Source organism: Ranitomeya variabilis, chromosome 3 (assembly GCF_051348905.1).
Source record: "Ranitomeya variabilis isolate aRanVar5 chromosome 3, aRanVar5.hap1, whole genome shotgun sequence".
NCBI classification, from domain to species: Eukaryota; Metazoa; Chordata; class Amphibia; order Anura; family Dendrobatidae; genus Ranitomeya; species Ranitomeya variabilis.
This window is the reverse complement of record NC_135234.1, coordinates 651,352,375-651,365,141: the sequence shown is the minus strand read 5'-3', so window position 1 is coordinate 651,365,141 and position 12,767 is coordinate 651,352,375. Positions and strand designations below refer to the sequence as shown.

Genomic DNA, 12,767 nt, shown 5'->3' with positions numbered 1-12,767 from the left:
ATAAAACTTGGATAGAAAGTGTGTCTTTTCATGTTAATAGATTAGACATTAATAATATATTGTGGACCCCAGACTAAGTTTATCTCTCCCTGTCCCCGATTCATCATGATATTTATGTTAGAATTCTGGTCTTAAACAGTTTCAAATGTGGCAGAACTTTTGTGCAACAAGAAGTAGCATAACATTTTTTTGATTTTTGGTGTTTTTTCATGACCATTTTGGCAGCTTTGCCAAAATGGTTGAAGGTGATGAAGGCCTGGATGGGATGTGGCAACGTCCTCATGACAAATTCATTAAAAGTGTCATAATCTCTTACATCAGAAATGTTACTCGAGTCTCTTACTGAAGTAAGAGGTGCTCACCACTGAAAATATTCACCCAATTCATTAAGTGGCGTGCACCACTTAATAAATTAGGCACACAAAACGCCAGTCTTAACAAACCAAGGCCTATATGTTAAATAGCTATCTGAAAATCTATGTTACCAGGATGACTTACTGTGCACTTGTGAGGTTTTTCTCCAGTGTGTCTCCTCATGTGGACCACAAGCATGTACTGGGCTTTGAATGGTCTGAGCTCTCGAGAACATTCTTGCCAATGACATACAAACTCTTTCTTCTCCCCATGGATATGTTCATTGTTGATGTGCTGTTATAAAACATGTGAATTGTGTTAGTTTATTGATGCAAATTTATTTTTAAAGTAGTGAAAATGCAATGTGAAGATACCACCAGACATGTATCTGTAGATGTCTTACATGTACAAGATGTTCCTGTGTATCAAACTCCTTAGTACAACTCTCCCAGTGACAGTTGGTCTCATAGACAGTTTCAGGCTCATGCTTCCCATCTTCTTTTTCCAGGTCATCCCGTCCATCCAACAGACCAAGTAATGGATCCTATTTATATAAAAAAATATGTAAAAATCTAACAGGATAACTGGTTCCATCTTTAAATACAAAAAATGTGGGAACTGCAGACCCTCATTGTTCCTTCTTTTTATCAGAGTCAAGATTAACTATACAGAGTTTTTCTTAGTCTGGAAGACCAATCAAGTCCACATAATGTACAGACAGCTTATTTGGCACTGTGTAATGCTTCATTACACCCTCTGATAGCACTGCAGGGTAACTGAATGTTTGCCACTGTGTTTCTCCATTGATTACAACTTGGGGTTACCTTTTACCAAGTTTCTAGAACTACATTATTAGACACATTTCTTGTTACCTTCTATGTATGCGTGGTAAAGGGTATATTTTAGAAGGATTAACTATCCTAGGCAATCTATGTGGGGATGTAGGTCATAGAAGGATGAATAACATGTTATCTTGATATCTACTGTATGATCCAATTTCTTATTCCTGTGAGATCCACATGTTTCTTATATCTAAATGAGTTATTAAACTCTATGGTCCTAACACCAATCTGACTGAGAATCTGCTTCCAGAGTTTATTTTACATGAAGGGGTAGTTACCATCTCGATGTGTCATGGCCGCTCTCGGCTCTCCTGACCTCACTGCAGAGTTGTGTGTGATTATACCTGACACATCTGCAGGTTCCTCTCAGCTTCAGCTTCCATCTCATAGGCAGCCAATGTTGCAATAGAGCAGAGCTGTGAGACCTGCAGTAAATGTGTTTGTAAGGAGACAAAATTCAGTTCTACTGTTCTGTGTTAGTTAAATGTCTCACACTGGTAACGTGTAAAAATAGGCTAAGAATGCAGGGAGATTTGTGTCCAACCCATAGCTCTGAATAGCTCATCTACATATAAGTAAAACGTGGTTTTCTCTGGAGTAAAACATTGGATTGCATATGTCAAGTTATCATTTTATTCAGCTTCATATGACCTGCATGCCCATATAGATGGCTTAGGAGGGTTGATCCTACTGAATTATTCCTTTAAAGAAGTATATACAATACTAACTTGTCCTTAGTATAGGTGTCATGTGCTCCAGGTAGAGTCAAGACACTGTTGATCAAGCTGAGGTCCACCTTGATCAATTATAAAATCTAATATGCAAGATAGATTTTAACTAATATAATGCTTATAATTTCATATTCTGTTTGTTGCGTATTGGTATTAGTTTGTCTTTGAATGTGGATAAAAGGCAGATTACTGAAAAGAATATAATAAGATATCAAACTACCTGTGTCCCAACAGAAGCTGGACTTGAGATGTCTCCCTCTGATCCATCTTCCAGGTGTTTACTATTCATAGCTTCTAATCCTGTACTAGATAGTGGCTCTGACTTCATCTACAACAGAGAAGAAAGGGTTAATTTATATAGCTTGTATACACAGTATTGTTTGAGGTAAAAAGCCATTTTATTATATTTGAACAAGGTTGTCCATTATTGGGGCAACCCCTTATATTTCTCTCATGTCAAACAATAACAGCTATATTCACCTCCAGTGCCGGTGACAATCCAGCGATGTTGGTGCCTAGTCTGTAGGGGTTCCAGTGACATTGTTATGTCACGTGAGCCCTGCAGCCAATCAACGGCCACTTCTCGCTCTCTCCCTTCAAACAAAACTGTTCTGTGACTTCCTCTGGAAGTCAGTTTTGTCTGAAAGAGATGAGAGTGAAGTGGCTGCTGACTAGCTGCAGGTCTCACATGACATAATTATGTCACACAAGTCTTGGAAGACCAGGCGCTGACATCGTTGTAACAACGCCTTCATCGGAGATGAGTATAACTGTTATCATTTTACATGGGAGAAATATAGTGATTGAGAAAGGGTTGAACAAGTAGTAGACGACCCCTTTAAACGGGTTTTTTCCTTTTCTTAAAAGGGTAAAATTGCAAAGTTCTTATAAAATCAAGAAGAGACAATTTGCATATAAAATCTATCAACTTTGCAATTTACTTGTTACTAAAAATCATCTAAAAATCCTCTCAATTTTCAAAAATACGGGGATTGTTAATTTTATTGTGTCCTGCTGATACCTAAGTTACCAGCCACCTCTGCAATCAGCGCTTGCAAGTTTTTGCTATAGAGCTTGTAAGTGCTGCTCTGACATTGGCTGGATCACTAAATCTGGCCAGTTGCAGTCCCTGTGTGCTTCTCCAATGCTGCATGGGCAAAGATGCCTCAGCCTGCAGCATCAGAGAGCGCTTACGGTTCAGGCAAACAGCATAGCCATGGTTCTATAAATTTCTATTAAACTATAAATTATCAACAACGTACTGCCCTCTGGTAATCAGAAAGCTGAGAGTAGGGTAGCAGTTTTCTCTTAAATAGCGAAGAAAATGAGGTGCAAGGAGTGTAGTATTACATCGCTGTTGGATCAGACTACACAGGGTTTGTTTGTAGTCTGTAACCATGGAAACACAAAGGTCTGCATAGAAGCTATCGATACACAATGGTTGGTTATATTTAATAAATACTATTTGCAAAAATGCATGATGTATATTACATGCACAAGAGAAATATAAAATGATGGCAAAGGTGGACATACTCTTTAAACAGGTAGACAAAGTAGATACCCACCTGGCAGTGCTTGATAGAAGAGCGTGCCTGCAGAACGCCCATCCCTCTGCTCGACGAGTGCTCATGTGAATTGTAAGACAATAAAGGGTTTGTACCGTAAGATGCCCCTTGTGGTCTCTGGTGATTAAGGCAATTTGGATACCCAAGTGAAGGACTGCAAAGCAAGACAATGTAATATAAGAAACAGAGTAGTAACCAGTAGTAAGTAAAATATGGATATGCTAAATTTGCTTTATTCAGGAATAATGTATTACTATCTACATATCCATAACAATGTCAATGATAACACAGATAATGCAAAATAATTGCAATGAGGTTTTCCTTCTAAATGTAACATTGCCAAAACATTCATTGTAGTTCTAATATGGAAACCCAGAAATATGTCTGTCCCATATAGTGTTACAGTATTACTTGAGAATAGGGATAGGTGGACCTGTGGATGTTTGGGTCTGTCGGCTGTGGCTGAACTTTATAAAAAAGTTCAGTTCGGGCACTCGAACTTGATCCTGGACCTCTTTCAAGTGAATGGGGTGTCCCGAACATCAGGTGGTTCCCACGCTATCATCTGTGTGACAGGGAAGAAAACACCGGCCCTGACCAGCCGTAATCTTAATTAAATCACCGCCGCCGGTCACAGCCAATGGGTATTGCGGATCACACGCTGTTACACAGAGGACAGTGTGTGAGCCGGCAGCTGTGACCAGCAGTGAAAAGGTTACCGCTGGTAACTCTCATCATTGTACGCCTGGTCTCGCTGTTAGCGCCGAGAGCAGGCAACGCTAATGAAGAGTATTCACCAGCCGGCACCTATGCATAGTAAGAAAGATGTCAGTGAGATATATAATTAGTGCAGTGCATGCGTAGCTTGGTGTACATGTATTTAGCTAATATTTAAAGAAATAAAATAAAAAAAATGGTGTGGGGTCTCCCATATTTTTATAACCAGCTGAGGGAAAGCAGACAGCAGGGGGCTTGTGTTATTATTCTGGGAAGGGGAAATACACATGGAGCTTCCCAGTTCCCAGGCTATTAATATCAGCTCACAGCTGTCTAGGTAGCCTTTACTATTTAAAAGAGGGGATCCCTCAAAACTGATGTGGGTGTCTCACCTATTTTTAATAACCAGCAAAGGCTAAGCAGACAGCTGCGGAGTAATATTAATAGGCTGAAAAGGGGCCATGGATATTGGCCCCCTTCCAGACTAATTACACCAGCCCTCCGCCGCCACAGAAATGGCACATCCATTAGATGGTGGATTAGAAAGCAGGGTAAAGGTTTTGGGGTTGATATCAGCTGTGTAATGTCCATTGACACCAAGCCCAGAGGTTAGTAATGGAGAGGCGTTTATTAGATACCCCCATTACTAACCCCGTAGGCAAAGGTAATAAACACATAAACAGAGAAAAGTGCTTTAATTGTGCAAAACCCTCCCTAATCCTCTTTTACCCACTTATCACCTTTAAAAAAATGCCAGCTGAAACACAGTGACAATAGCATGTGAATTCGGCTGCTGCAAAGAGTGCTGACGTCAGTAAGGTTATCACGGTTCATAGCTGATGACCTAAGGTAATCTTACTGACGTCACCACTCGCAACGTGAGAAATCTCTCACATTCTATGTATAGCATAGCTCAAGTCTCCTAAGGGGACTATTGAAATAAGCAAAACTTGAAGAAAAAAAAGTTCTTAAAACTATGAAAAAAAAACCCCACAAAATTTCAAATCATTCCCCTTTTGCTCCATTGAAAATAAAACAATAACAAAAAATACACATATTTGGTACTGCTGAGCTCAGATTTTTTTGGCAGCTGCAACGTTTCAATAAAATTCAATTAGAGGCGATCAAGACACCATAACTACCCCAAAATGGTATCAATAAAAATGTCAGCTCAAGACACAAAAAAAAGCCCTCACTCAGCCCCAGATTCCAAAAAATGAAAATGCTATGGGTTTCTGAAAATGGCGATGAACTAAAAAAAAATTTCTTACACATTTGGGAATGTAAATAAAAAAACCTATACATGTTTGCTATCTGCAAACTTGTACTGACCTGGTGAATAATATTGCTAGGTCAGTTTTCCCATATAGTGAATGGTTAAAAAAAAAAAAAAACTATTGTGGAGTTGCAATTTGCGTCCGGAATAACCCGACCTATAAAAGTGTCTCACTATTTAACCCCTTAATGAACACCACCGTAAAAAAAAAAAAGAAGTAAAAAATTATGCTTTATCATCATACCGCTGAACAAAAGATGGACTAAAACGCGATCAAAAAGACGAATGTAAATAAAAATGGGATCCCTGAAACCATCATCTTGTGCTGCAAAATCAAGCTGCCACACAGCTCCATCAGCAAAAAAATAAAAAGTTATAGCTCTCAGAACAAAGCTGTGCAAAAATAATTATTTTTTCTATAAAATAGTGAATGGGGCATATAAATGGGGTATCACTATAATCATATTGACCAGAAGAATAAAGCTTCCTTATTAATTTTAACAGGCGGAACAGCATTTCAAAAAAGCCCAAAAACTATTCTTGCATTGTTGGTTTTTGTTTATTCTCCCTCCCAAAAATCGGAATGGAAAAAATGTCATAAGCCTGAAAATTGTACCAATAAAGCCATCAACTTGTCTTGAAAAAAAAAGACCTCACATGACTTTGTCAGCAGAAGTAGGGAAAAATGATAGTTTTTGAAAAAAAACAAAAAACGTCTCTTTTAGGGTGTGAAAGCAGCCAAACATAACAACCCTATATAAATCTGGTATCTGTAATCGCACCGACCCAAACACTAAAGTTGACGGTGTCCGTCTTTTTATTAGGAGTGCATAGAAGTGCCGTCGGCCACAGTTTACTGCATCTCTGAAAAAAAGGACACTGCTAAGCAGATGCCAGACGGAGTCCAGAGTAACTCTGCTGCCTCATTACAGTGAATGGATCCCTCCGGGGTTTCATCTAAATCATGTCACTCGAAGATTTAAAGGGAAACATCGATATAAGTGCTCAGCATAGAGCACAGGATAAGTGCAATCAAAATTGTTATGTAAAATGTTCCTAACAAAAGCTTCAACTCTAATCCACAAAAAAAGCAAGTCTCCACTCACGTTTGTCATCTGTTAACGGAAATATAGGGAGTTTCCACGTTACTGGTAGCTCTGGAAAAGTGAAATGGCCCTCGCCCCCCAAATGAAATTGAGCAAATTCTGTGCTCCCAAATCTAAATGCCCCCTCCCTTCTGAGCCCCAGTGTGCCTAAACCACAAACAGCGTCCACATGTTTGGCAATTCTGTAGCGATGAAAGCCCATCTAATTTACAGGGGCATGAGCTGGGCACAATGTACTAGTCATTACATTGGCAGTTTGCAATTTTCGCTCAGTAACATCCACTCCTGCTTGTTTCTGGAAAACTCCCATGGAGTCAATATCACCATGACACCTGTAGATAAATTCCCAAAGGGGTATAATTTCTAAAATTGAGGAGGGATTCTGCATTTCCAGTACTTAGAGCTCTGTATATCGAGTCCGCAATCTAGTATAGAAAATTCTGCACTCCAGGATGCCTTCTGTAAAACAGTACTGCTTAGCCATATGGCGAGACTCAGGAGGGACGGAGCGCTATTTACCAATAGCGCCCCTTCCCTCCCGAGTCTCATTATATGGCTAAGTAGTACTGTACAGCCACATTTGGGGCATTTCTACATTCTACATTCAGCAGATATCGAGGGACAAATTTTGGTGCCGTGTTTACCAATTTCCCTGTGTGAAAATGTTAAATCTGGGGTTAAAACAAAAATTTTTGGTGGTAAAAATGTAATTATTTTTTTCTTCATTGTCCAATGGTATAAAATTCTGTGACCCACCTGTGGTGTCAATATGATCAGTGCACCCCTAGATGAATTCATTGAGAGGTGTAGTTTGTAAGATGGGGTCTCTTATAGGGGTGTCAGCGATCCTGGCACCTCAGGAGCTCTGCCAGTGTGACATGGCAAACCAGTCTAGCAAAATGTGAACTCAAATATGGCACTTCTTCCCTTCTGAGCTTTGCACTGTGCTTCAAAAGTTTTCAACCACATTAGGGGTATCGATGTACTCAGGAGAAATAGCACAACAAATTTTGGGGTCCATGTTCTCCTGCTTTCCTTGTGACAAAAGAAATTGGGACTAAAATAACATTTTTTGAGGGAAAAATTGTATTTTTTTTTTATTTCCACTGCTCTATGCTATAAACTTCTGTGAAGCAGCTGGGGGTTCAAGGTGCTCACAACACATCTAGATTCATTCCTAGCTTCCAAAATATGTCACTTGTGGGGGTTTTCCACTGACTAGGCACATCAGGGGCTCTCAAATGACAGACCATTCTATCAAAGTATGCTTTCCAAAATGTCACTCCTTCTTTTCTGAGCCCTGCCGTGAGCCAAACAGTATGTTACCCCCACATATGGGGTATCTACATACTCAGGAGAAATTGCACAACAAATTGTATGATGTAATTTCTCCTTTTACCCAAAATTCAGGGCAAATTTTTTTTTTTTGTCTGGACTCAATGTTATAAACTTCTGTGAAGCACCTGGGGGTTCAAGGTGCTCACCACACATCAAGATAAGTTCCCTCAGGGGTCTCATTTCTAAAATGGTGTCAATTGTAGGGGATTTAGACTGTTTAGGCACACCAGAGGTTCTCCAAATGCGACCTGGCCTCTGCTAATTATTCCAGCAAATTTTGCATTCAAAACATCAAATGGCGCTCCTTCCCTTCCAAGCCCTGCTGTGTGCCCAAACAGTAGTTTTCCCCCACATATTGTTTATCAGTGTACTCAGGAGAAATTGCACCACAAATTGTGTGGTGCAATTTCTTCTGTTACCCTTGTGACAATGCAAAATTTGGGGCTAAAAATATTTTTGTGGGGAAAATGTAATTTTTTTTTTTTCATGGCTCAGTGCTATAAACTTCTGTGAAGCACCTGGGGGTTCCAGGTGCTCACCACACATCAAGATAAGTTCCCTGAAGGGTCTAGTTTCCAAACTGGTGTCACTTGTCGGGGCTTGCCACTGTTTAGGTACACCAGAGGCTCTCCAAATGCAGCATGGTGTCCGCTAATTAATCAAGGAAATTTAACATTCAAAAAGTCAAATAGTACTCCTTCCCTTTTGAGCCCTGCTATGTGCCAAAGCAATGGTTTTCCCCCACATATCAGGTATCGGCATGCTCAGGAGATATTGCACAAAAAATTTTGGGGTCCATTTTTTCCTGTTACATTTGCAAACATAAAAAAATGGAGTCTAAAATAAAATTTTGTGACTAAAAGTTAAATTTTCATTTTTTTCCTTCCACATTCCAGAAATTCTTGTGAAGCACGTGAAAGGTTAATAAACTTCTTGAATTTGGTTTTGAGTACCTTGAGGGGTGCAGTTTTTAGAATGGTTTCACTTTTATGTATTTTCTGTCATATAGGTCCTTCAAAGTCACTTCAAATGTGATGTGGTCCCTAAAAGAATGGTTTTGTAAATTTTGATGGAAAAATGAGAAATCACTGGTCAACTTTTAAGCCTTCTAACTTCCTAACAAAAAAATTGTGCCTCATCTTTAAGTTTGGATTTGGTACCAGAACAGTATCTGAACCCTATTCAGATGAATGGGGGCACGAACATTGGTAGTTTGCCAAGCTGTCATCTGCATGACAGCACGGCAAACACTACTGTCTGCCCGCAGTAAGGTCATTACCGCTGGTCAGAGAGCTGTTGTTCCCACACTGTCAGATGATAGCGTGAGTCAACACCTGTGACCAGCGGTAAAATGTTTACTGATGGTCACACAGTAATCTTATGGTGCTCGCACTGATCTCATTGAGGTCATAGAAGTTCATCTTCCCAGCTCACAGTGAAGTGTGGAAAGGCATCCTCAGTGACCTGCGGTAACCTCAATGATGTCACCACCAGTCACTGAGGTGCGCTCGCAGCACCTCATTCTCTGTGGTTTTCACCCTGGACTCATTATGGCATCATCCAGGTTGCAAACCAATATCGCAGACATGGATTACGGCATAGGATAAGTAATAGTTAACATAGGAGGGGTCTACTGTGGGTAAGACAGGAGTATTTACTGATTGGAGTTCAGTGGGTACAGGGAGCCCAGACGGTTCAGTAGGGCCTGAGAGCCCAGGCAGCACAGTGGTACCAGTAACGTTTGAATCTGGGAGTCCAGACATCCAGTGCTTCGGTACTGAAGAAAACAGCAACAGTGGAATGCAGTGCAGCACCAAGATGTGGCAGCTTACTACATGGGCAGATGCCCTTATGTCTGTTGCGAAATGGACGGAGGAACTCCTAAAGGTAGTGAAGCAGGACAGAAGGAGCTCTGCGGTACCGGACGAAGCGGTACGACCCAGGAGCATTCCAGAAGAAGTAGGGAAAACCACAGGAATAGACAAGGATGTATACTGTGATGTTCCCTGTGAAATTGCTGCAACTGAACTGGACGTACTGAGAAAGAATTCAAGTAAAGTTGTCTGTTACAAGTTGAAACTGGACTCTGTCTCTCTTTGTGTGGAACCAGCAGGAGTGAACCCACAGCAGACCAGAGGGGACCCTGATGGTGCAGGAGAAGTTACAGAAATTACGCCGCAAATGGGACAGTGTATGTGTGTCGGGTGGCCATGGTGCGCTCCAGCAGCTATCATTGCGGGCCACGACTACGGCCCTGGCCTCCCTCACATCTGCATTACTAATCATATTCTAAATAGTTGCAAGTAAATTTATTCATTAGATAACCAAGATGATTCTCTATAAAATGGCGGTAGTCTCACTTTCCAAGCAGTAGTGGATGGTGAGATGCAGAGCCTGAAAAAACATTGTTACCCTTTAGCTCGTCAGTGTATTAAAATGATAAACATTTTGATGGAAGTGCTTCTTTAAGAACTCAAGCAACTACCCAACTAAGGCGGTGAAACCCATGCCTGTCTCATGCATTATATGACTTACTCATGATGTAAGTCATAAACTGTGCACAATGCTAACTATGTCCATTGTAATGTACATATGCTGCTTAAAAAATTGGATTTTATACAATAGGTTTGTATTTATATACCTCATCGTTCCTATTGACAAGTGACCATAGGAGCCATTGGCGGAGGGACATCTGGAGTTTATGAATGCCACCAAGGAGTTAGGGGATGTGCGAATCATGGTCTGCAGGTCAATACTAGCATCTGATAGTGGAGATATAGACATTGCTCTCTTCTTGCTAAGCTTCACTGAGCTTCTAGGGGTGGAGAAACGAGATCCTAAATGGAGAAAAATGTAAATGACTGATGAGAAATAAAAACACCAGAAAAATACCGTACGTATAATGTTTTAATAAATTAATCCTGGCAGAATTAGGTTAGGGCTATATAGCAACTGTGACTGTGACACATCTTGCACGACCAAAATGTGCTAAGTGTCGCTGCTACATTGCAGCAAAATACAAGTGAATGGGGTCACATTGCCACCCAAAGGGTACAATGACAAGTTGAAAAAAGTGTGACATGACTGGACTTTTTGAGATTTGCTTGTCGTGGTTGAAATTCTCTCCCAGTAGCAATACAACTCCATTCAATTATATCAAAATATATATTTGATGTATCAGCAACACCTAGTGCACTTTGGCCATGTGAGATGTACCGTGTAGCCCTAGCCTTAAAAGGAAAAGGATTTTTAGGAAAAAAATTACTAAACTACAACAGTGTACAATTTTCTTACATTTAATGGCTGCGTAAAGAAACATTAATAAACTTTCCAAATATACTTTGGACCCAATTCATAAAGGCTGGCGTTTTGTATGCCAGTTGTAATAAAGGCACAACTTGAGTAAGTTGTGCCTAATTGATTATGACATGCGTGACTCTTAATGAACTAGGTGCATCTTACAACTGCTGTACGCCTCTGCCAGATATATTACTCCAGTCAGGGAGTACATTGCTGATGCAATTTATGCCACCAAAGTTGTCTACATTTTTATGAATTTGTCAAGCAGACTATGGCAAGCCCTGTCCCTCTCAAACTCCACTCATTTTATGGGAGCTGGCTGGAACTGGCCTCCCCTCGAACACTCTCGCACCCCTCCAATCTATTCTAAACTCTGCTGCCCGACTAATCCACCTGTCCCCCCGCTATTCCCCTGCCTCTCCCCTCTGTCAATCCCTTCACTGGCTCCCCATTGCCCAGAGACTCCAGTACAAAACCCTAACCATGACGTACAAAGCCATCCACAACCTGTCTCCTCCACACATCTGTGACCTCGTCTCCCGGTACCTACCTACACGCAACCTCCGATCCTCACAAGATCTCCTTCTCTACTCCCCTCTTATCTCCTCTTCCCACAATCGCATACAAGATTTCTCTCGTGTATCACCCCTACTCTGGAACCCTCTACCACAACACATCAGACTCTCGCCTACCATCGAAATCTTCAAAAAGAACCTGAAGACCCACCTCTTCCGACAAGCCTACAACCTGCAGTAACCACCGATCAACCAAACCGCTGCATGACCAGCTCTATCCTCACCTACTGTATTCTCACCCATCCCTTGTAGATTGTGAGCCTTCGCGGGCAGGGTCCTCACTCCTCCTGTACCAGTTATGACTTGTATTGTTTAAGATTATTGTACTTGTTTTTATTATGTATACCCCTCCTCACATGTAAAGCACCATGGAATAAATGGCGCTATAACAATAAATAATAATAATAATAATAATAATAATAATAATAAAGACGTCAAATGTTGCTAAATTTTACTAAACTTCGAGTTTTCTAAAAACTTTGTGATATGTCAAGGTGTTTTACACCAGAAACCTTGTGAAAACCCCTTGATGAATCGGACCCATTGTGTTCTAATTTCTGTTTCATGATCTGTTTGCTGTCTGTGAATAGTTATGAAGTTAATTTTAAACTCAGAACCTGAAAACCAGAACAAACCTAATATTTATCACAGCTGAATGTTCATTACAGTCACATTGAGCCCAACGACTCATTGCGGCATCAGTTTTTTTGACATACCAGATCAAACGGACCGAGTTTCATCAGTGACTTTCATCAGCATTTGGTCATATTTTCATTAGTTTTTTTTCACTGATGTAGAAAAGAATAGCATTTCTCCAGCTTCCATCTATCAGTCAGTGAAAACCGGACTTCAATATCGGACATGGCTCCGAGAAAAAAACCTGACGTGTGAACAAACCCCATATACTGTCATCGATACGAATGCTATTTGTGAAAAAAACAGATAATGCGCTTACGTGAAAAA

The 12,767-nt window shown here is 40.5% G+C and overlaps 1 protein-coding gene across 1 annotated transcript in view; it reads right to left on the bottom strand.

The window, feature by feature from the left end:
- Nucleotides 1-12,767, bottom strand: part of GLI1 (GLI family zinc finger 1) — a 232,099-nt gene that overhangs the window by 9,873 nt on the left and 209,459 nt on the right. Inside the window, exons 4-8 of the mRNA XM_077297728.1 lie at nt 10,571-10,766; nt 3,493-3,646; nt 2,148-2,255; nt 758-898; nt 499-648 (exon numbers count right to left, since the gene is read on the bottom strand). Of these exons, the coding sequence (XP_077153843.1) occupies nt 499-648; nt 758-898; nt 2,148-2,255; nt 3,493-3,646; nt 10,571-10,766 (749 nt within the window). The remainder of the gene's footprint in view (nt 1-498; nt 649-757; nt 899-2,147; nt 2,256-3,492; nt 3,647-10,570; nt 10,767-12,767) is intronic.